We start from the raw sequence: 24,721 nt of genomic DNA on the forward strand, positions 1-24,721 counted from the left end.
TTGCTTAAACATTAAGGGATTGCGAATACTTTGTGCTGGAGGTGAGAGCTGGCTCTGAAACCCCCTGAACCAGCTCAGCCCAGGCGAAGATGAACCATTGCAGTTCTCCAGAATTGCTTCCTGAACCTGTCAGTGCATTCGAAGGAATGGAGAAATTCGAATTTGGGTATCTGCTGTGGCTGAGTTGGCAGTACACTTGCCTCTCAGTTAGAAGGCTGTGTATCCAAGTCCCACTCCAGTACAAACTCTCAGCTGACATCACTGCAGCACTGAGGGGGAGTGCAGCATTGTCTGAGGTGACACCTTTCAGAAGAGACTTTGAACCAAGACCCCATCTGTAGTCTGAGGTGGATGTAGATCATCACCAATAAGAGACACTCTAACAACCGCCCCTTGATATTCAATTGGTGTAACCATCACTGCATCCCCTACTGTCAACATCCTCGGGGTTATCATTGACCAGAAACTCAACTGGACTCATCGCATAAACACAGTGGCGACAAGAACAGATCAGAAGCTAGGAATACTGTGGCAAGTAACTCACCTCCTGACTCCCCAAAGCCTATCCACTATCTACAAAACATAAGTCAGGAGTATGATGGAATATTCCCCACTTGCCTGGATGGGTGTAGCTCCAACAACACTGAAGAAACTTGACACCATCCAGGACAAAGCAGCCCGCTTAATTGGCACCACATCTACAAACATCCACGCCCTCCACCACTGACACTTAGTAGCAGCCGTGTGTACCATCTACAAGATGCATTGCAGCAATTCACCAAAGATCCTTAGACAGCACCTTCCAAACCCACAACTACTTCCATCTAGAAGGACAAGGGCAACAGATAAATGGGAACATCACCATCTGCAAGTTCCCCTCCAAACCACTCACTTGGAAAGATATCGCCATTCCTTTGCAGTCGCTGGGTGAAAATCCTGTAATTCCCTCCCAAATGGCATTGTGGGTCAACCCACAGCATGTGGACTGCAGCGATTCCAGAAGACAGTTCACCACCACCTTCTCACAGGCAACTAGGGATGGGCAATAAATGCTGGCCAGCCAGCGATGCCCATGAACCATAATGAATAATTTTTAAAAGGTGTATGTAGATGAGCCTGTTACACAATTTCAAAGATGAGCTGGGGAGATTTCCACTGTGTTCCCTCCACCAAAATCAAATTATCTGGTCAATATCACGATGACTGCTGTGCCAATTAGCTCAGTTGGCTAGACAGCTAGCATGTGGATCTGATTTAACACCAATAAGACAATCTCCATTCCAGCTGAGGTAAGTGGCGAAAGACTGTGCAGGAACAAAGGTATTTTGGGGTTTGTACACACAAATTAATAAAAGCACAGGTACAAAAAGCATCCAGCTTAGTATTGAGAAGTCAATTGAGAAGAATGAGAGGTGATCTCATTGAAATGTTCAAAATTCATTGGGGGGGGGCTTGACAACCTAGGTACTCAGAGGCTGCTCTTCCTGGTTGTTGCAGAGTCTAGGACAAGGGATCATAGCCTCAGGACAAGGGGTCAGCCATTTTGAACTGATGCGAGGCGAGATCTCTTCCCTCAGGAGGGATGTGGATCTTTGGACTTTTTGACCTGGAGGGGCAGTGAGTGGTTAGTCAAAGAGTACATGCAACAGATAGATAGATTGTTGGGCACGAAGGGAATTTAGGGAGATGGCCATACCGTGGGAAAGTGGAGTTGATATAAATGTTCAGCCATGATAGTATTGAATGGGAGAGTAGACCTGAGGGCCTTTCTACATCTTACGTTCTTATGTGTGAATGCTAAGTAACCAAAATGGAATGGCATCGTGAAGTCTATCAAAGTGGGAAGATATGTGGGTCAAAACCTTCATTAGAAATTATTTTGGTGAAAGGGTATTTTCTATCCTAGAGCATTCTAACCTTTTTAATTCATATACAGTGGTAAGTTGGAATGCATTGAGTTGTTGGAAGTCTGAATCTGCCTTTGCCTTTTGCCGCAGGCGTGAAGTGTGTTATGAAAGAACTCAAATTATAACATTTTTTTATGGGTAACTACATATTTTTTGCAATGTTACTTCGTAGCAGCATTAGGTAACTCTTTCTGACATGAATTTTGCTTGCAAATTGCATGTTACTTACATTGGTTCGACTGATTTGATTTCACTTATTATTGTCACATGTATTAGGACAGAGTGAAAAGTATTGTTTCTTGCGCGCTATAGAGACAAAACATACTGTTCATAGAGTACATAGGGGAAAAGGAAAGGAGAGGGTGCAGAATATGGTGTTACAGTCATAACTAGGGTGAAGAGGTTAGAACAAATTATAGTCCTATTTTTAACTGAGCAAAACTTTAAAAGTATAGACCATAAATTCTCCATCAGTGTACCCGAACAGGCATTGGAGTATGGCAACTAGAGGATTTTCACAGTAACTTCATTAAAGTGTTGATGCAAGCCTACTTGTAACACTAATAAATAAACTTTGAAACTTTAAACTTTATAGTAACAAGATAACTTTTTTATACCGTGCCGGCCTTTTGGCTAAGATCAAGCATCAGATCAAGTCCAAGATGGGGTGCATTGCCTCATCTTGTCAGCTTGGATCTTGTTTGTCCTCCTTATGGGGACCATGAATTGGATTCAATTGGAATTTGAATTTGGTTTTAGGAGCAAGCAAGGAATGGATTTGGGTTTGCCCGGTCTGCTCCGAGCATCGGCTCTAAGAATGGAGTAAAGAAAAAAATTTCTTATACGTGTTGCAAAATGGTTATGCAGATACACGTTGAAGCACACATCAGTCTTCCGTTTAGGAATAATTCGTCACAGGATGGGTTGCTACCCAGGGGTAGTTTTGAGAGATGATGGGTGCTCTCTCAAGTTTGATCAATGAGTAACCAATTGAGTGAAGTCAGAATTGATGTGGGAATTGGAAAGGAAATTTGAAGTAACTACACAAAACAAATGACACTAGGCATAGAAATGCCATATATTGCAGGGAGCAATAGACATCTTGTGGCGCAAAGAATTGTCGCTGTCTCTCCTCCCTCAAAACTATCTCTGGATAGCCCAACCTCTCCGTTTACACATTGATGAATTATTCCTGACCAAAGACTGATGTGTGCTTGTACACGTTTCTGCATCACCATTTTGCAACATGTACAAAAACGTTACCTGGTCATCTCCGTATTGCACATTCAAAATTTTGCTCTGTTAAAAATAGGACTAACGTTCTTCATAACCTCTTCAGTTAAACCAAAATGATGAGCATGCAGTTCCAAGCAAAAAACATGAGCTTCTTAAAGCTGCCACTAAATTCCATTTCATCAAATATGCTTTTGTGACATTAGTGTACCTTTAAGAAGTGTTTTTTTAAAATCATGTACTCTGCAGTTGTCAGCAAACATTTTTAGTTTGTTTTTTTCATTGCTGCTAGGCTGTCTACGAGACGCTGTCTACGAAAAGCAAACTTTCTATTGTTGCTTAAACTGAGGTTTGTTTATGTTTACTCTGGGATTGGTTTAATGGCCTTGCATTGTTAGGAGGAGGGTCATGGGTTCCTATGGAATTCAAGGTTTTCATTTTCTTTTTTTGGCTAGCAGCAGTTTTTTAGTTTAGAAGGGAGTGGACATCAAACTGAAAGCAGTGTCTCTCTCTCTCTCTCTCCGTCCCTGGTTTTGGGAAATTCTTCTGTTTAGTTGAAAGCCTTCCTGGAGTGGAATATCTGCTGTTGGTGGCTTGCACAGTAAGAGTTAAAACTCTTACTTAACACCAGGTTAAAGTCCAACAGGTTTATTTGGTAGCAAATGCCATTAGCTTTCGGAGCGCTGCTCCTTCGTCAGATGGAGTGGAAATCTGCTCTCAAACAGGGCACAGAGACACAAAATCAAATTACAGAATACTGATTAGAATGCGAATCTCTACAGCCAACCAGGTCTTAAAGATACAGACAATGTGAGTGGAGGGAGCATTAAGCACAGGTTAAAGAGATGTGTATTGTCTCCAGACAGGGAGGTTGATGGCTTGACCAGAGAGTCTCCCTGGTCTGGGAAGCTGTTCTAACCTCAAACTGTTCTAAGTCTGTCCAGGGAACTGCAGACTTCATCCAAAGTTCTCAAGTTCAGGATCACGTGAGCATTAGTCTTTGCTGTGTTAAAACTGTGAAAAGGGCTTTTTGTCTATGGGATTGGTTTGATTGGAACACATAAGATATATTTGTTAAGGTTTATATATTATAGTGGTTGGTCTGTTTCTTGTTAGTAATTGATAAAAGTTCTTACTCTTAAGTTGTTCGAATTTATGTGAACTATATTCTTAAACAAACTTTTGTTTGATAAAAGCTCCCTAGTGGGTCATTTGAATCATACCTGAAGTGAAACATCTCATGCTTATGCTAGCCAAATTCAAGATGCAAAACCTATGATCCAGACGAACTCCATAAAACACTTTGGAGTGTCTGACCTGAACCGTACCACTTTGCTGCTGTAAATCCATGAAAATTGGGGGTTTCCTGTTCATGGGTAAATTAGAGGATATGAAATTAACATACAGATCATCTACAATCTAATTTAATGGCAAAATGAACGCAGGGAACCAAACAGTCTGCTGCTGTTCCTAGTTTTCTGTGTTCCTAAATAAAGCCCCTTTTGCATGTCTATCCTACTATTCAGTAATTAGTCTACATTACTGCTTCAATTCAGAATAATGAAACCCCAGGAAAGGTATGTTGGCATCAGAGGGGTGGTGGGGGAAACAGCAGAGATTCACCAAAATGATACCAGGGCTTAAATAGTTCAGTTACTAAGGCTGGTTGCCTTGGGTGTATTCACCTGAGCTTGAATGCTTGAAGCAATTGAAGTGTTCAAAAATTAAGTGATGAAGTGGGGCAGATACATGAAACTACTTCCTCTGGTGGAACATTCCCGAACAAGGATCAACACCTTAAAATTCAAACAACTTAGGAGTGAAATCAGGAAGCACTTTTTCACAGAAAAGGAAGAGACATGTGGAGCTCTCTCTCTCTCAAAAGGCTGGGGATACATTGAAATAATGTAAAAGAATAGTTTTTTATTTGGTTAAGGACTATGGAGCAAAGACAGGTAAATATAGTTCAGATAAAAGCAAAATACTGCGGATGCTGGAATCTGAAACCAAAAGTAGAAAATGCTGGAAAATCTCAGCAGGCCTCAGTAGAGAGAGAAAACAGAGCTGGCGTTTCGAGTCTGGATGACCCTTCGTCAGAGCTCTGAGAAAGGGTCATTCAGACTCGAAACATTGGCTCTGTTCTCTATCCACAGATGCTGTCTGTTAGACCTGCTGAGATGTAGTTCAGATACATATTAGCCTTGATTTAATTGAATGATGAAACAAGTTTAAGAGGCTGAATACCCTATTCCTGTTCCTCGGTTACTAAAGAGTTCAGCCAAGAATATTTAGATCAGAGTAGCCCGGGAAGTTTGGGGGTACTGCCCTCTGTTGGCGACAGGTGTAATTTTCTAGCACAACTCGGGCAAAACTGACAGGAAATTCAGAGCTGGGAGCTCTCGTGAGCGAATCATCAAATTAGTTTGAGGACATTTGTGTAATCAATTTAAGATTAGACTACTTTCAAACTCCTTGCAAAATCAAAAGCAGAGGTGGGTGGACTAAAGGCTAACACCTGCTAATGTCATCTGAATCTACACAGCATTTGTATTAAGTTAGAAAGAGCATTGAATTTATCTTGTGGCATTTTTGATCTTCAAAAATTATAGTTCTGTGCTTTTAAGTATTTTGATATCTGGCATGCTACAGGATAGGAGATTTGAATATTTTGCTTTTGGCACAAACAGGCGGAAGAGAACTGCCAATTCACTATATAGACAGACTCGGCAAGTGATTGTGATGGTATCAAAACCTAACAATAGGCCGTCATCATTCAGTTCGACCTTGCAGATTCCACACTGAATTTCAGACTGTAATCTTTGCTCCCATTTTTGTTTCGACACGGCGGCATGGTGGCACAGTGGTTAGCACTGCTGCATCATAGCTCTAGAGACCTGGGTTCAATTCCCAGCTTGGGTCACGGTCTGTCTGGAGTTTGCACACTCTCCCCATGTCTGCATGGGTTTCCTCCGGATGCTCCAGTTTCCTCCCACAGTCCAAAGATGCGCGGGTTAGGTTGATTGGCCATGCTAAATTGTCCCTCAGTGTCCCGGGATGCATAGATTAGAGGGATTAGCCAGGTAAATATATGGGGTTGTGGGGATAGGGCCTGGATGGGGCCTAGATGGGTTTGTTGTTGGTGCAGACTCGATGGGCCAAATGGCCTCCTTCTATACTGTGGAGATTCTATGATTCATTTGCATTTTTTCAGTCTAATTCTTTTTTTTCTCTTCATTTTGCATTCAGCTGGTAGCGGTTTACCTTTCTGCCATTCACAACTCCTCTAGACACATTGGCCAGAATTTTATCATCCCGCCTGCCACGGAATCAGAGCAGGCGAGGGGCGGACAATGGGAATGTTTGTTGACCTCGGGCAGGATTTTAAGGTTTCGGGACAAGCAAGGCCATAAAATCCCGCCCATTGTTTGTTCCATTACCTGTCCCATTACCACACCCATTGGCTCAACATCATTTCATCTCTCCTTTTTTTCTGTCTTATCACACTCTACACCCTAGCTATGACTGTAACACTACATTCTGCACTCTCTCCTTCTCTATGAACAGTATGCTTTGTCTGTATAGCGTGCAAGAAACAATACTTTTCACTGTATGTTAATACATGTGACAATAATAAATCAAATCAAATCAAACAGACCAACCCCCTTGGTTCTTTTCTCACCTTCCTCCATTCCACTTGCTTTAAACTTACGATATTTTCCCAGTTCAGAGGAAGGGTTGCCTGTAGCATTAACTCAGTTTCTCTCTCCACAGATGCTGCCTGACATGCTGAGTATTTCCAATTTTAAAAAAAATTTCAGATTTCCAGCATAAGACCAAAAGCAATAGGAACAGGAGTTGGCTGTTCGACCCCTCGAGCCTGTTCTGCCATTCAATAGGATCATGGCTGATCCAACATTCCTCACATCTACTTTCCTGTCCTTTCCCTGTCACCCTTATTTCCCCTAGTGATCAAAAATCTATCCATCTCAACCTTAAATATACACAAGGACTCTGTCCCCACAGCTCTCTGTGGCAAGGAGTTCCAAAGATTCTCAAACCCGCTGAGAGAAGAAATTCCTCCTCATCTCAGTCTTAAATTGGCGCCCTTTTATTCTGAGACTTGGCCCTCTGGTCTTAGACTCTCCCATGAGGGGAAACATCCTCTCAGCATTTACCCTGTCAAGCCCCTTAACAATCCTATATGTTTCAATGGGATAGCATCCTCAGTATTTCCCCTTCACATCGATAATAGAGTTGTTGATTAATCTCGATGAATTTAGCCTACAATGGATCCAGACATGACACAAGAAAAACCCCAGGCTCTAGGACAAGACTATTACCAAGAGTAGTATGTCATTTGATTGTCAACCAATACTTGCCTGGCAGGTAAACCATCCTTGGGGAGTGCAGAGTCGATTATTGTAATTTTCTCTTCTGTCAAAGTAACATCCATTGCACTTATTTTGTCGAAGGTGCCTCTCTAAATTTTTTACAAATAGACAGTAATTTATCTTTATGTCCCCTTCAAGTTTGTCAGCATGGTTCTTAACCTGTGGATGGAAAAACAAACATGTTCTTGCGCCTTCAAAAGCCAAATGTGTTCTAGTTAGTGAATCAGTCCTGGGTGATGGGGCTGTGAAACAATGAGCTTTCGCCAAGCCGGGGGGGGGGGGGGGGGGGGGCCTGGGTGGGATTGTAGTCGGTACAGGCTTGATGGACCGAATGGCCTCCTTCTTCACTGTAGGGATTCCATGATTAGAGGCTGTGCTTTCAGCTGCTCAAGCCGGAAGCTCTGGAAGTTCCTCCCTGAAAGCTCTCCAACTTTCTCTTCCCCATTTTATAAAACCTACTGTATTGACTAAAGATGTGCTGGTTAGGTTGATTGGCCATGTTACATTTCCCCTAAGTGTCAGGAAGATTGGCGGGGAATATGCCTGGGGTTACGGGGATAGGGCCTGGGTGGGATTGTTGTCGGTGCAGACTTGATGGGCCGAATGGCCTCTTTCTGCCCTTTAGAGATTCTATGACTAAACTTATGGTCATCAGCTCACATATCTTCTTACTTGAGTCAGTGTCAAATTTTGTTTGAGAATGTTCCTGGATCGCTTCCATGGGATGGTTTACTATGTTAAGGGTGCCATATAAATGCTCATAGTTGTTGAAAGCATTTCCACAGAAGAATGCAATGTTGTGACCTTGTGTGGATCCACCAGTGTGTAGGTCCCATGACCAGTTGACAAAGTACCACCTCTTGAAGAAAGTGACACGTGCAGACCTCATTTATGAAGAAAAATTAATTAAAATCAATCCTGCTCTGAAAGTGTGGGTAGAACAGTAGAACAGTACAGCACAGAACAGGCCCTTCGGCCCACGATGTTGTGCCGAGCTTTATCTGAAACCAAGATCAAGCTATCCCACTCCCTATCATCCTGGTGTGCTCCATGTGCCTATCCAATAACCGCTTAAATGTTCCTAAAGTGTCTGACTCCACTATCACTGCAGGCAGTCCATTCCACACCCCAACCACTCTCTGCGTAAAAAACCTACCTCTGATATCCTTCCTGTATCTCCCACCACGAACCCTATAGTTATGCCCCCTTGTAATAGCTCCATCCATCCGAGGAAATAGTCTTTGAACGTTCACTCTATCTATCCCCTTCATCATTTTATAAACCTCTATTAAGTCTCCCCTCAGCCTCCTCCGCTCCAGAGAGAACAGCCCTAGCTCCCTCAACCTTTCCTCATAAGGCCTACCCTCCAAACCAGGCAGCATCTTGGTAAATCTCCTCTGCACTCTTTACAGCGCTTCTACATCCTTCTTATAGTGAGGTGACCAGAACTGCAAACAATATTCCAAATGTGGTCTCACCAAGGTCCTGTACAGTTGCAGCATAACCCCACGGCTCTTAAACTCCAACCCCCTGTTAATAAAAGCTAACACACTATAGGCCTTCTTCACAGCTCTATCCACTTGAGTGGCAACCTTTAGAGATCTGTGGATATGGACCCCAAGATCTCTCTGTTCCTCCACAGTCTTCAGAACCCTACCTTTGACCCTGTAATCCACATTTAAATTAGTCCTACCAAAATGAATCACCTCACATTTATCAGTGTTAAACTCCATTTGCCATTTTTCAGCCCAGCTTTGCATCCTACCTATGTCTCTTTGCAGCCTACAACAGCCCTCCACCTCATCCACTACTCCACCAATCTTGGTGTCATCAGCAAATTTACTGATCCACCCTTCAGCCCCCTCCTCTAAGTCATTAATAAAAATCACAAAGAGCAGAGGACCAAGCACCGATCCCTGCGGCACTCCGCTAGCAACCTGCCTCCAATCCAAAAATTTTCCATCCACCACCACCCTCTGTCTTCGATCAGACAGCCAGTTACCTATCCAATCAGCCAACTTTCCCTCTATCCCACACCTCCTCACTTTCATCATAAGCCGACCATGGGGGACCTTATCAAACGCCTTACTAAAATCCGTGTATATGACATCAACTGCCCTACCGTCATCAACACACTTAGTTACCTTCTCAAAAGATTCTATCAAATTTGTGAGGCACGACTTGCCCTTCACGAATCCGTGCTGACTATCCCGGGTTAATCCGCATCTTTCTAAATGGTCGTAAATCCCATCTCTAAGGACCTTTTCCATCAATTTACCAACCACCGAAGTAAGACTAACCGGTCTATAATTACCAGGGTCATTTCTATTCCCTTTCTCAAACAGAGGAACAACATTCGCCATTCTCCAGTCCTCTGGCACCATCCCCGTGGACAGCGAGGACCCAAAGATCAAAGTCAAAGGCTCTGCAATCTCATCCCTTGCCTCCCAAAGAATCCTAGGATACATTTCATCAGGCCCAGGGGACTTATCGACCTTCAGTTTATTCAAAACTGCCAGGACATCCTCCCTCCGAACATCTATTTCCTCCAGCCTATTAGCCTGTAACACCTTCTCTTCCTCAAAAACATGGCCCCTCTCCTTGGTGAACACTGAAGAAAAGTATTCATTCATCACCTCGCCTATCTCTACTGACTCCATACACAAGTTCCCACTACTGTCCTTGACCGGCCCTAACCTCACCCTGGTCATTCTTTTATTCCTCACATAAGAGTAAAAAGCCTTGGGGTTTTCCTTGATCCGACCCGCCAAGGACTTCTTGTGTCCCCTCCTAGCTCTCCTCAGCCCCTTTTTCAGCTCATTCCTTGCTAACTTGTAACCCTCAAACGAGCCATCTGAACCTTGTTTCCTCATCCCTACAAAAGCTTCCCTCTTCCTTTTCACAAGACATTCCACCTCTTTCATGAACCATGGTTCCCTCACTCGGCCATTTCCTCCCTGCCTGACAGGGACATACCTATCAAGGACACCCAGTATTTGTTCCTTGAACTTTTCATTAGTTCCTTTCTCTGACAGTTTCTGTTCCCAACTTATGCCCCCTAATTCTTGCCTAATCGCATCATAATTACCTCTCCCCCAATTGTAAACCTTGCCCTGCCGTACGGCCCTATCCCTCTCCATTGCAATAACAAAAGACACCGAATTGTGGTCACTATCTCCAAAGTGCTCTCCCACAACCAAATCTAACACTTGGCCCAGTTCATTTCCCAGTACCAGTGGGGTAATCCCAGGTCTGCTCAGAGGAAGGGCAGGAAATCCCTCACCCTCCCCCCGCCGCCCACCTCTTGTGTATTTGCAGTGCTGCATCTTAACAAACCTGATTCTGCTAATAGTCTACACACATACTGGGGGAAACTAATCATGGCGGTAGGGTAGAATTTTGAAATGATCACATTTATCAACAATAACTGGAACTTTTTGACCTCGCCTACGATTTTCCAGTCCCGCTACTGTGAAGGGAGATTTGGCTGAGGGCCAAATTCTCTGTTTTCGCTGGCAGTGATGCCAGGGTGTGCGAGACCAGAGAATTCTGGCCAATATCTGCAAACGACAGATTAGGGAAAGCAAAAGGTTCATGCAGAAAATTCCATCTGAAGTTTAAATCATTTCAATTCCATACCTCTGTAAGGTAGCTTCTCATTCTTCTCTGACAGTTGAAATTCATATAATCAGATTTGGTTTTAAATCTCGAGTTCAGACCTGCAATGTAACAGATCCCATCGTTAGTGCTTGTGATTTATGATAACAGACTTAAACCACTTCGAACTGAACTCACAAAGGGTTCAGTTAATGAAACTGTCTGTTTCATTGCCTCTTGGCTGGATCACTCTGAAGCACAGATACTGTAGGCCAGCAGTTAGTTACTTTGTACCTCCTGATTATGTGAAGTTACAGATTCTACAACAAATCCAAAATGCAGCCTTCTCTCCATCTTGAATGACTCTTTTCCCCCCTCACGTTGGCCTGGATTTTCACGCAGCCGGGTTGACTCGGGAACCCTTTAAAAATGGCAGGCAGTTCTCGATTCCGGGTTTCCTGATCCCATTCCCGGACTGTGAGATTTTTGGGACTTCCTTTAACGGGTGCAGATTACTTCCTGTCAGAAGCCTGCATCCGGCACTCAAACCCTGGCCGGCTCCATTGCGGGGATAGGTGTCTCCTACTCCTCCACAATTTTCATGGCAGTTTTTTAAGGAGTCATGTTTCCTGTTCCCTTAGAAGAGTCATGAACCTCAGTATGCATGCGGGACTTTTTAAATACCAAGGTACCCATTGAACTCTACCCCATCGTAAGTTGGCAGCTTTAGGAAAGAATGGAAGAAGATTGTTGGGGAAGGGAAAAAGCTGAGGCATGGATTGTGATTGGGAAAATTGTGTATGGTCGGTGAAAGGAATTCAATCAATGGGCTGAATTATAGATAGAATCCCTGCAGTGCAGAAGGAGGCCAGTCGGCCCATCAAGTCTGTACTGACCACAATCCCACCCAGGCTCTATCCCCTTGACCACACGTATTTACCCTACTAGTCCCATTGACACTATGGGGCAATTTAGCATAGCCAATCAACCTAACCCACACATCTTTGGAGTGTGGGAGGAAACCGGAGCACCCGGAGGAAACCCACGCAGACACGGAGAGAATGTGCAAATCCCACACAGACAGTGACCTGAGGCCGGAAATGAACCCAGGTCCCTGGTGCTGTGAGGCAGCAGTGCTAACCACTGTGCCGCTGTGCCACCCCAAAGGGTAATGTCTCTTAGAATCTTAGAAACCCTACAGCACAGAAAGAGGCCATTCGGCCCATCGGGTCTGCACCGACCACAATCCCACCCAGGCCCTACCCCCATATCCCTACATATTTACCCACTAATCCCTCTAACCTACGCATCCCAGGACACTAAGGGCAATTTTAGCATGGCCAAACAACCTAACCCGCACATCTTTGGACTGTGGGAGGAAACCGGAGCACCCGGAGGAAACTCACGCAGACACGAGGAGAATGTGCAAACTCCACACAGACAGTGACCCAAGCTGGGTATCAATCCCAGGTCCCTGGAGCTGTGAAGCAGCAGTGCTAACCACTGTGCTACCGTGCCATCCCATTTCACTTGAATACAACTCCATTTCTTGTACACAGTGGGTGGGATTTTCCAGACGTTCCCGCCGGCAGCGAGCCCCCACCATGGGATCCATACTGACAGCGGCAGGGCCGGGAGATTCTGCCACCGGTCAATGGTGGGCCGCCTCCGCAAAACATGCCACGATGTGCGCAGAAAATCCCATGTGGTGTTACTGAATAACCAAGTCTGAAATTACTGTCAACACCAATTGCAAATCACCTTCAAACCATTTCTGGTCATCCTCACGATGTTCAGCTGTAATATTTTCGACAGTATCTTCAACAAAATACTGCAGCAGCTTCCTCTTCCTGGGTCTTATTTCTTCAGAGAGCAAGTTGCTTGCAGTCGTAATTAATTCGTCATTGCAGTTATCATACTCCTGCAATATTTTATTTAAATACCAGCGAATCTCTGAATAAGTGATAAAGAACGAAGAACAAAGAAAATTACAGCACAGGAACAGGCCCTTCGGCCCTCCAAGCCTGCACCGACCATGCTGCTGAACTGAACTAAAACCCCTTACTCTTCCGGGGACCATAACCCTCTATTCCCTTTCTTTTCATGTATTTGTCAAGGCACCCCTGAAAAGTCACTAACGTATCTGCTTCCACTACCTCCCCTGGCAGCGAGTTCCAGGCACCCACCAGCCTCTGTGTAAAAAAAAACTTGCCTCGTACATCTCCTTTAAACCTTGCCCCTCGCACCTTAAACCTGTGCCCCCTAGTAATTGACTCCTCCATCCTGGAAAAAAGCTTCTGACTATCCATTCTGTCCACGCCCCTCATAATCTTGTAGACTTCTTTCAAGTCGCCCCTCAACCTCCGTCGTTCCAGTGAGAACAAACCAAGTTTCTCCAACCTCTCCTCATAGCTAATGCCCTCCATACCAGGCAACATCCTGGTAAATCTTTTCTATGCCCTCTCCAAAGCCTCCACATCCTTCTGGTAGTGTGGTGACCAGAATTGAACACCACATTCCAAGAGCTGCCTAACTAAGGTTCTATAAAGCTGCAACATGACTTGCCAATTTTTAAACTCAATGCTCTGGCTGAGGAAGGCAAACATGCCATATGCCTTCTTGACTACCTTCTCCACCTGCGTTGCCACTTTCAATGACCTGTGTACCTGTACACCCAGATCCCCCTGCCTATCAATACTCTTAAGGGTTCTGCCATTTACTGTATATAACCCATCTGTATTAGACCATCCAAGATGCAGTACCTCACATTTATCTGGATTAAACTCCATCTGCCATCTCTCCACCCAAGTCTCCAACCGATCTATATCCTGCTGTATCCTCTGCTATCCGCTATTCCACCAACCGCAAACTTACTAATTTTAGCCCTCCTTACTCCTTGCTTAAGTTTCTTTCTACTTTCCTTGTATTCCACACTTGCTTCGTGTGTTCCCAGCCTCCTAGCCTTGACAAATACTTCCATTTTCTCTTTGACTAGGCTCACAATATCTTCCGTTATCCAGAGTTCCCGAAACTTGCCATACTTATTTTTCATCCTTACGGGAATTGCCGGTCCTGAATTCCTATCAACTTACACTTGAAAGCCTCCCACATGCCAGATGTTGATTTGCCCTCAAACATCTGCCCCCAATCTCCATTCTTCAGTTCCTGCCTAATATTGTTCTAATTAGCCTTCCTCCAATTTAGCACCTTCACTTGAGGACTACACTCATCTTCATCCATCAGTACCTTAAAGCTTACTGAATTGTGGTCACTGTTTCCGAACTGCTCCCCTACTGAAACGTCGACCACCTGGCTGGGCTCATTCCCCAATACCAGGTCCAGTACGGCCCCTTCCCCAGTTGGACTATCTACGTACTGTTTCAAGAAGCCCTCCTGGCTGCTCCTTACAAACTCTGCCCCATCCATGCCCCTAGCACTAAGTGAGTCCCAGTTAATATAGGGAAAGTTAAAATCTCCCACCACAACAACCCTGTTACTTTTACACCGTGCCAAAATCTGCCTACATATCTGTTCCTCTATTTCTTGCTGGCTGTTGGGTGGCCTATAGTAAACCCCCAACATTGTGACTATTCCCAATGGAGATATGAGTTACCAATCTTAACATAAGTCTGGTTTGGAATAATAATCTTTAATTATTACAAACAACAGCTAAACAACAATCACATCTTGTTTGTTTCACAATAGAGTATCTTGCCAAACAGCCTTCACTGTTGCAAACTGTGCTTCATGCAGTCCAGCGTGGTGTCTTATCACATGAGGTACCATCCAGCCAAGCCAAATGCCCCATTTTGGTGAAATAGGGTGTTGTCTCAATTGGGTGGATTTCCTCCAGATGCTCCGGTTTCCTCCCATGGTCCAAAGATGTGCAGGTTAGGTGGATTGGCCATGCTAAATTGCCCCTTAGTGTCCAAAGATGTATAGGTCAGGGTAAATGCATGGCGTTACATGGTAGTGTGGAGGCTGTGGGCTTGGGTACGATGCTCTGTTAGAGAGTCAGTGCAGACTCAATGGGCTGAATGGCCTCCTTCTGCACTGTAGGGATTCTATGGTTCTATGAATTCTCATCACTAACGCGCTGCCTGATTCCAGGGAAGATGATTAATTCAATAGGGAAGGTTCAGTCCCAGAAAACTATTCCTATTAGCTGACAGTACAAGAGCTAAGGGGGACATGGGTTTAAGGTTTTAGGCAAGAGATACAGGGAGGAATGTGAGGAAGAGTTCCTCTTGTGCTCCGAGTGGGAATGACCACTGTCTGTATGTGTGGTACAAATGGAAATGATCGATGATTCCAAAGATGATTGGATGGGCACTTGAGGGAAATAAACTTGAAGGCTGCAGGGGTAGTGCGGACTTCGTTGCTTGCTCTACATAGAGTCAGTATGGAGGTGAGGGTCCAATGGCCTTTAGGACTCCATGAAAGAAGTTGCAAAAGTCTTTTGGGCAAAAGACTCGTTGGAGGCTTGGGTGAGATGTTAAAAATTGAAATTGTAAACGCAACTCTGCATTCAGTTTTAACGGAGCTGGGATAAGATGGATAGTGATTGGTGGGGGAGGGTGGTGCGATGCTGAGAGAAACCAGCTCACTCCCAGCAGGTGAACTGGGTGTGTGTTTCATATTTTACAGGCTGAGTATCCAGAGCCTCCTGGCACTAACGGGGGGCAAAGTCTGCTTCATGAGAAAGGTACGTTTCTTTACAGCACTGCTTGTCCGCCAAGGGGAGCAGGAGGCCAAACGCTTAACCCCCATCAGGCTTGCCTACTTCCCTGCCTCCCATCAGAAATGATGTGGAGATGCCGGTGTTGGATTGGGATTGGCACAGTAAGAAGTCTCACAACACCAGGTTAAAGTCCAACAGGTTTATTTGGTAGCACAAGCTTTCGGAGTGTCGCTCCTGAAGACAACACACCTGAAGAAGGAGCGACACTCCGAAAGTTTGTGCTACCAAATAAATCTGTTGGACGTTAACCTGGTATTGTGAGACTTCTTACTGCCTCATCAGAAACACACACATCTCCCTCCAAACAAGGATTGCAGATCGCCCTGACTCCAGTCTTCAGGGATCAGTGACTGTAACCCCCCACACTCCATTCTCCCACTATCCCAGCTGTGTGTGGGCATCCTTGCTACTCTTGGGCAGTGCCTCCTCCGCAGGATTCCCCACTCCACAGGGTGTCATAGAATCCCTACACTGCAGAAGGAGGCCATTCAACCCATCAAGTCTGCACTAACTCTCCGACAGAGCATCTAACCCCACATATTTACTCCGCTAATCCCCCTAACCTACGCATCTTGAGACATTAAGGGGCAATTTAGCATGGCCAATCAACCTACCCTGGACATCTTTGGAGTGTGGGAGGAAACTGGAGCACCCAGAAGAAACCCACGCAGACACAGCGAGAACGTGCAAACTCCACACAGACAGTCACCCAAGCCAAGAATCGAACCCAGGTCCCTGGCGCCGTGAGGCAGAAGTGCTAACCACTGTGCCACCGTGCCACCCATGTCAATCAGGCTCACTTCCAAGTGGGGAACATACTTGTGGGCGGCACGGTGGGTCTGCGTGGGTTTCCTCCGGGCACTCCGGTTTTCTCCCAAAGTCCCAAAGATGTGCGGGTTATGTGGATTGGCCATGCTAAATTGACCCTTAGAGTCAGGAGAATAGCTAGGGTAAATACATGGGGTTACGGGGATAGGGCCTGGGCGGGATTGTGGTCGGTGCAGACGCGATGGGCCAAATGGCCTCCTTCTACACTGTAGGATTCTATGAAAAACAGCAATGATTTCCAGGTTTCCCAAACAAAGCATCTACTCACAGCACCCTCCCCAGTTGACATCAAAGTGCATTTACCTCCATCCCACTTCTGTCCTTTTTCCAGGATGACGAGCTTGCAGTTATCTTTCAAATACGAGAAATATTCAGCATCAACTTCTGTCCCATCTTCAAATAAACATACACGACACCCTTCACGTGAGAGCTATCCAAGATAAAATGAATCGTTACCATGAAGTATCAACAATCTATTGCCATTTTCATGTCAACATTTTGTACCAGAGACTTTGGCCCAAATTCAGACAAAAATCTACCTTCCTCTCATTTTTTTCTGAGCAATTTTCCCCAGGGAGATCCTTCCTGACTGACTTAGTGCAGCAAATCTCAGAGGGAGCAGTGGAGAGAATCCACGCAGAAGCCATTGGGTAACTCCAGCTGCTTTATTCTGGTTAGTAAGAAGCTTAAATGTTCCAAAGCTTCTTTGAAAAGCTACAGCAAGAAAGGCAATATGGAAGGGGTGGAAGCGGATAGGATGGGTAAGGGTGGGTAAGACTAGGTAATTGGATAAGGTGGCAAGGTGGCTTGTTTTGGAGGTTGTGGAGTGTCAGGTGGATAAGGTGGGTGAGCTGGATAGGGTGGCAGGTGGGGGAATGTATAGGTAGGTAAGTTGGTTCAGGATGGGTTGTCAGGTTGAGGGTGCATTGGGGGGAGTCAGAGATCAGGGGATAATTGGTGGGGTAATGAGTGGGCAGTCCAGGGTTCAGTGTTAGTGAGTGGTGGTGTCAATTGTATAGTTACCCTGGAATTCATTTTTTTTTCTATCTAATATTTCCTGGGTGACTATACAGGTCAGTAAGTTTGAACTATCTCAAGTGTTCAACTCTAAGGCCGGAATTTTGCCGGCACGCCCGTCCTGATTCCAGGGCGGGCGAGGCTCGCAGAACGGCATTCTCCATTGGCCTCAGGCGGGATCTTACAAGCCTCAGGCGGGCATTCCGTCATAAGTCACAGCTGGAGACTTTTCCAAAGGGTCGCAGGAAACAGGGGAATTGCTTATCGGAAGTTCTGACCATCCAGAGACCGAAAGTTATGGGCCAATATGTTATGAATGAAACTAATTTTTTAACTTTTAAAAGTTACTTTTAAAGGAATGATTGGTGGTCCTTTCACTTTTCCACTTGGGTTTGGATCTAACCTATATAATGGAGTAACTGTATCCTTTCTCTCCCTGCTTCAAGTAACTTTTGTCTGGGAAGACTCAGCCCAGTTCCCAATGAGTTCAGACACATGCTGCTCATGATTTGGGTCAAATCACTACTGCACTGACAGAATCACTCCGCACAGAGTCATCTTGACAAATACATGAATAGGCAGGGAATCAAGGGATACGGACCGCGTAGAAGCCAAAGGTCTTCAGTAAGAAAAGTGAAATATGTCGGTGCAGGCTTGGTGGGCCGAAGGGCCTGTTCCTGTGCTGTACTGTTCTTTGTCATTTTCTCACAGGTAACAAAAGCTGGTGTGTGAAATGGGAACACTGACACTGATGCAATTGGGACAGGGGTTTCCTGAGATTGTGTTAGACACATGTCCCTGCCTGCCTCCAACCAGATATGTAATTAAAACACAATTATAAAACACAAACTAGACTGAAAGGTTCATGGAGGTATAATTTGCCTGAAGGAACTTGTCCTATTATGAAGTGATGTTGTAGAAAGAAATGCTTTATGTCTTAAGACTGTAATTCAGAATTAAGTTGATCGCATCTCCACATGGATCAGTTTCTCCAAAGAAAATCAAGTAATATAACTATATTTGCTAGACAATTTGCAGTTCCTCATTGTCTATGATCTTTCCATGAATAGACTGGATGTGTTCAGACTGCTCCATCAAGTGACTGACTGACTCCCTGAATGACATGGCTTCTACGACAAAAGTTTCAAATAAAATACATTTCCTGATGAATCTAAACTTTACTCCTGGGTGTTTGTGTTATTTTTTTCTTTGAATTGCAGATTTTATGTGAGAATTGTATCTATCTGCAATCTACAGTATCATGTAAAGCATGAACTTGGGTAGCAGGTAAACTCACCTACCCGTAGTTTGCAGCATTCAGCATAGCTGCCAGTGTATATGATGTGTGGGTCGAATTTACAGGAAGTGGAAATAAAATAACAGAAAAGTTTTTTTTTAAAAGCCAGTAGAATCATCGAATGGTTACAGCATAGAATGAAACCATTCAGCCCATTGTGTCTGTGCTAGCACTCTGCAAAATTAACCCAGCACTGAAATCTTCTGTCCAGGGGCTATCCAATTCCCTTTTGAAATCCATAATTAAACCTGCCTCTCCCACACTCTCGGGCAATGCATTCCAGATCCTATCCACTTGCTGCATGGAAAAGTGTTTCCTCATGTTCCCATTTATTCTTTTGCCATCCACCCTAAATTGGTGCCCTCTACTTCTCCCTTCCATCAATGGGAACAATTTCTCTATATCTATTTTATCCAAGCCTTCGTGATTTTGAACAGAGTACTTCTGTCTAATCTCCTCTCAACCTTCTGTTCTCCAATCTAGCCACCTATCTGAGATCCCTCATAGATCTCTTCTCATGTCCTCTAAAGTCTTTACATCCTTTGATGCATTGGTTATTACTTGGTCAGTCCAACAAATTACCATTCAGGAAGTGGTCTTTGACTAAATTTAGTGGCCAACCGAAATAGATAAGCATTAAGTGCATTATCCAGCAAGACCACAAGGTCAGGGCCACAAAATGTGCAAATTCTAATGATCAAATATAAATAAACTGGGCAAAATATCCATACGGTATTACTCACTGTGTGTCTGAACACATAAACTTAACTTAGTAAGTTGAAAAATATATTCACAATATATCTCCCAACATTCAATTACAAATTGTTTTGTAATCATCAACAAATACTAAATATGGAAATCAGAATAAATCATCTTCATTATGATAGCCTGTGAAGCATATTCAGGTTAATTTTGTTCCTTAATCGTTCACAAAATTTGAAAAAAAACAGGATTAAACTATACTTTCAAAACATTAAAGAGAACAAGCTCAGAGTTTGTTAAAATTATCGATCTGTAATTAGAGACTCTTACTGAACAACAGATGGATCATATCTGTTGGCACGAGAAACTGAATAAAGGCAACACATCAATTGTACAATACTGAGGAAAAACTGCAGAACAAAATTCAATAATGGGAATCCATATGAAGTACACAAATTGACACTAAAAATAACTTCACCATAGGTAAAACTACAGAGCTAAACTGAGATACACAAGAAAGAATATATTGAAATTGTGTTTCAATTACATTCATCAAATATCTATCGTGTTCCTGTGATATGTTATGTTGTATCACTAAGAAATAGCTAACATGTATCCCAAGCTACTGAACTCTAAATCTGCTGAACTCTAATCTACTTAAGTCAGCACCTTGTTTACATGTCCATCCTTCGCCCACTGCAATGTCCCAGTGAAGTCCAACGCAAACTCATCTTCCAATAAGATGCACCACAGCCCTCAGGACTCGAGAACTTCAGATTGTGACCTTCCTCCTCCACCTTAAACCATTATTTGTCTCTTGTTCATAAGGTTGCTACATCTTGTTGTAATCTCTCCCAGCTACAGTTTAATATCCAACACATTTTCCCTCTCTTTAATTCTGATGAAGAGTCAAATGGACTTGAAATGTTAACTCTGTTTCCTCTTCTTACTGCTGCTGCCAAACCTGCTGAGTTTTTTTTCACCATTCTCTGTTTTTGCTACTGAACTCTACACAGTTTCAGGGTCTTCTCTCTCTGTCCCTGTACAGGTAGAATGTACTGAGTGATGTAACATGACAAATTTCCAGCTCCTCACAGTGGGTGAGTGCACTTTTTTGATGCAGCAAGCAGCCATGTAAATGTTTAAAGAAAGACTTGCATTTGTACAGTGACTCAAGGCCTTGGGTTCCAAAGGGCTTTAACCAATGGAATATGATTTAAAGTGTGGTCACGGTAATGTAAGAAACAGCACAACCAGTTTGCACACAGAAAGATCCCATAAAACAGCAATAAAATAATAGACAGATAATCTGTCATTGAGACGTTGCATCGGGTGGCACAGTGGTTAGCACTGCTGCCTCATAGTGCCAGGGACCTGGGTTTGATTCCCGGCTTGGGCCACTGTCTGCATGGAGTTTGCACGTTCTCTCTGTGTCTGCCTGGCTTTCCTCCGGGTGCTCCGGTTTCCTCCCACAGTCTGAAAAATGTGTTGGACAAGTGGATTGGCCTTGCTAAATTCCCGCTCAGTGTACCCGAACAGACGATGGAGTGTGGCGACGAGGGGATTTTCACAGTAACTTCATTAAAGTGTTAACGTAAGCCAACTTGTGACTAATAAATAAACTTTAAAAAACTCAAGAATAAAGGACACTCCCTGCTCTTCTTCAAAATAGTGCCATGGGATTACATCCCTGAGGGGGGGTCTCAAACTAAAGAGGGCACTTCTGACCGTGTAGCACTCCCTTAAAACTGCAGTCAGTGTCAGTCAAGATCCTGTGTTCAAGTCTCTGTAACAGAATCATTCAAAATATTATCGTTTCCTCATTTCTGATCACCTAAAACGTAAGGGCAACAGGCCTCCAGTTCAAAGGACAAGCAGAAATATGCATTTGAAAGAAAATTAGATGTAGCATTCACTTTAGGGTGAAAGAAATTACAGGTACAACATGGGGTGGCATAGTGCTTAGCACTGCTGCCTCACAGAGCCAGGGACACAGGTTCAATTCCCGGTTTGGGTCCCTGTCTACATATTATCCCCGTGTCTGTGTGGGTTTCCTCCAGTTTCCTCCCACAGTCCAAAGAAGATGCTGGTTAGATGTTTTGGCTATGCTAAATTCTCCCTCAGTGTGCCCGAACAGGCGCTAGAGTGTGGTGACTTGGGGATTTTCACAGTAACTTCATTGCAGCGTTAATGTAAGCCTACTTGTGACACTAATAACTTTTTTTAAAAAGTAAAGGACAGGATTTGATCAGATACTAATGTTAAACTTACAAAATGTAAGCAAATATTAAATGCTCAAAATGATACCCAAAAGTAGTGTGGGGTGGCACAGTCAGCACTGCTGCCTCACAGCACCAGGAACCCAGGTTCGATTCCCAGCTTGGGTCACTGTCTGTGTTTGCACGCCCTCCCCGTGTCTCCCCTGCTCTGGTTTCCCCCCACAGTCCAAAGATTTGCGGGTTACGTTGATTGGCTATGCTAAATTGACCCCAGTTTCACGGGGGGGGGGGGGGGATTAGCAGGATAAATATGTGGGGTTACGGGGATAGGATGGGATTATTGTCAGTGCAGACTCGCTGGCCCGAATGACCTTCTTCTGCACTGTAGGGGTTCTATAAAATACCACCTCCCCCACACAAATTCCTGGAAATAACACTTGGTGTGAGATTGAGTCTGGATTCTATGCGGAATAACCTGGTGTTGTTAAAACTCTTTCTATGCGGAAGACAGATGCTTAGCACCAAAGTCCAGCCCCACTGTAAATCTACTCGGGGACAAGGTAACCCGGGGAGGGTTTCATTTCTGCTGTAGGGAAAATGCAAACACGGGTAATGTGTAAACGATATCTGCTTCTCTGCACGCACAAGGCGAATCCACAGCAGAGTAACCGAACACCAACTGAAATGAATTAACAAATTATCTCTTTCCGGGTTGCCCCCATTGGTACTGAAAGTTACGTTCGTGAAATTATTGATTAATCATTCTGCATTCTACACAGTGGATTAAACCTCACCCGCAATTTCTGGCATCCTTTGTCCATCAGATTTTTCAGATCACTGGCTACGATCCCATATTTACTGTCAGAGTTCAAACTCGTCACTTTAAATTTGGACCCCATGTTACAGGTTTGTTACAAAGGAAGTCAAGTGCGCGTGCGCAATCCACACCCCCAGAGTTTGACGAGGGATGTGGATGGACAAGTCATTCTGGAGTCAGTCACTGACTAAACACCAAAGTTCACTGGATTACTGTGCTATAATGTTCTATGTTCACTTGTGCACACCTGGTGGTAAATAGGATTGGTTTATTTTGAATAGAAACAGAAAATGCTGGACTTGCTAAGCTGTTTGGGTAGTTTCTATGGAGAGAAACAGAGTTAATATTTCAGAGTTAATATTTTGGGTCTAATGATTGTCCTGCAAAAGAATCATAGAATCCCTACAGTGCAGAAGGAGGCCATCCGGCCCATCGAGTCTGCACCAACTCTAATACAGAACATCTCACCCAGGCCCCATCCCCGTAACCCCACATATTTACCCCAGCAGCACGGTGGCACAATGGTCAGCATTGCTGTCTCACAGCGCCAGGAACCGAGGTTTAATTCCGGCCTCGGGTCACTGTCTGTGTGGAGTCTGCACATTCTCTCTGTATCTACGTGGGTTTCCTCTGGGTGCTCTGGTGTCCTCCCACAGTCCGAAAGACATGCTGGTTAAGTGCTTGGTCATGCTAAGTTCTCCCTCAGTGTACCCGAACTGGCGACTAGGGGATTTTCACAGTAACTTCATTGAATGTTAATGTAAGCCTACTTGTGACACTAATAAATAAACTTTTAACACTAATCCCCCTGACCCACACATCTTTGGACACTAAAGGGCAATTTAGCATAGCCAATCCACCTGACCCTTGGACTGTGGGAGGAAACCGGAGCATCTGGAGGAAATCCACGCAGACACAGGGAGAATGTGTAAACTCCACACAGACAGAGACCTGGAATTGAACCTGGGTCCCCGGTGCTGTGAGGCAGCAGTGCGAACCACTGTGCCACCGTGCTGCCCTAAAAGGATTTGATTTATTATTGTCACATGTATTAGTATACAGTGAAAAGTATTGTTTATTGCGTGCTATACAGACAAAACATACCGTTCATAGAGAAGGAAACAAGAGAGTGCAGAATGTAGTGTTACACTACATTACAAGGACTGAGGAAAGACAGAAATGTAATAGGTTTTGGGCAAGTGAAAGGAGGGCTGGGTTGGATGAACAAAAGAGAAGGTCTGTGATATGGAGAGGGTGGGAGGAGGAGGCAGAAGAGTCACTTACCAGCCCTGCTGTCTTTGACAGTTCCAGTCCTTTGGTAAGCTCCTGCATGCCCATGGCCTCCATAAATTGTTTCACTTTGTTTCCCCACCCCCTCCTGGAGCTGGGATGAGCGGGTCTACTCACTTTGGAGATGGACTTGGGGTGCTTTGGTACCTCGATGTTTCTGATGCTCTGGAACTTGGGTATCTCCTCCTCCAACCCCCTAGAGTTTTGCCACTTCTTCTGTCAGTGTCCACTTTCATCCTGGTCTGTAATGCAGCCACCCCTGTCATCTGAGTGGGATGGACTGGTCTCTTGCTGCTCACTTGGGAAGGTGACATTATCCTTTTCCGCCTCCCTCCTGCCCCTCCTCACCAACTGCCAACCCCTAGCCATTTGGCCCTCTGATGGATTTTCCTCCATTGGTTCGGTTTGTTGAGAGGTAGGAGGTGCGGGGGGCAGGGTGGCGGTGATGTTGTTTGACCATCTGGTGCCTGCCTCTTTCCTTTGTCCTGTTGTCTGCCACTTGGTCCTCTTTTGTCCCATTCTGCTGGCTGGAGCCTTCAATGGCTGGAGATTTGCACGTCTCCTTGGCATTAATCAGGTTGGCCATTTTGTCTGCTTGGCTATCCTTGGCTTTCACTGCCTGTGCGTGGGTAAAACTGAGTTTGGGGCAGGTCTTGTAGAGATGGACTGCCCTGCCACACAG

At 44.5% G+C, this 24,721-nt stretch overlaps 1 protein-coding gene across 2 annotated transcripts in view; it reads right to left on the reverse strand.

Annotated features, from left to right (window-relative positions):
• Positions 1-24,136, reverse strand: part of dffb (DNA fragmentation factor, beta polypeptide (caspase-activated DNase)) — a 29,753-nt gene extending 5,617 nt beyond the window's left edge. Inside the window, exons 1-5 of one of the 2 annotated variants that reach the window (XM_078239111.1) lie at positions 24,034-24,136; positions 17,001-17,127; positions 12,890-13,081; positions 11,171-11,250; positions 7,520-7,690 (exon numbers count right to left, since the gene is read on the reverse strand). In XM_078239111.1, coding sequence (XP_078095237.1) covers positions 7,520-7,690; positions 11,171-11,250; positions 12,890-13,081; positions 17,001-17,127; positions 24,034-24,096 — 633 coding nt within the window. In that variant the 5' untranslated portion in view covers positions 24,097-24,136. Of the gene's footprint in view, positions 1-7,519; positions 7,691-11,170; positions 11,251-12,889; positions 13,082-17,000; positions 17,128-22,726; positions 22,836-24,033 lie in introns of those variants that run through there. The other variant, XM_078239110.1, reaches the window with a different exon arrangement.
• Between the last annotated feature and the right edge of the window lie 585 nt (positions 24,137-24,721).

The sequence above is a fragment of the Mustelus asterias genome, chromosome 22, assembly GCF_964213995.1.
Source record: "Mustelus asterias chromosome 22, sMusAst1.hap1.1, whole genome shotgun sequence".
NCBI classification, from domain to species: Eukaryota; Metazoa; Chordata; class Chondrichthyes; order Carcharhiniformes; family Triakidae; genus Mustelus; species Mustelus asterias.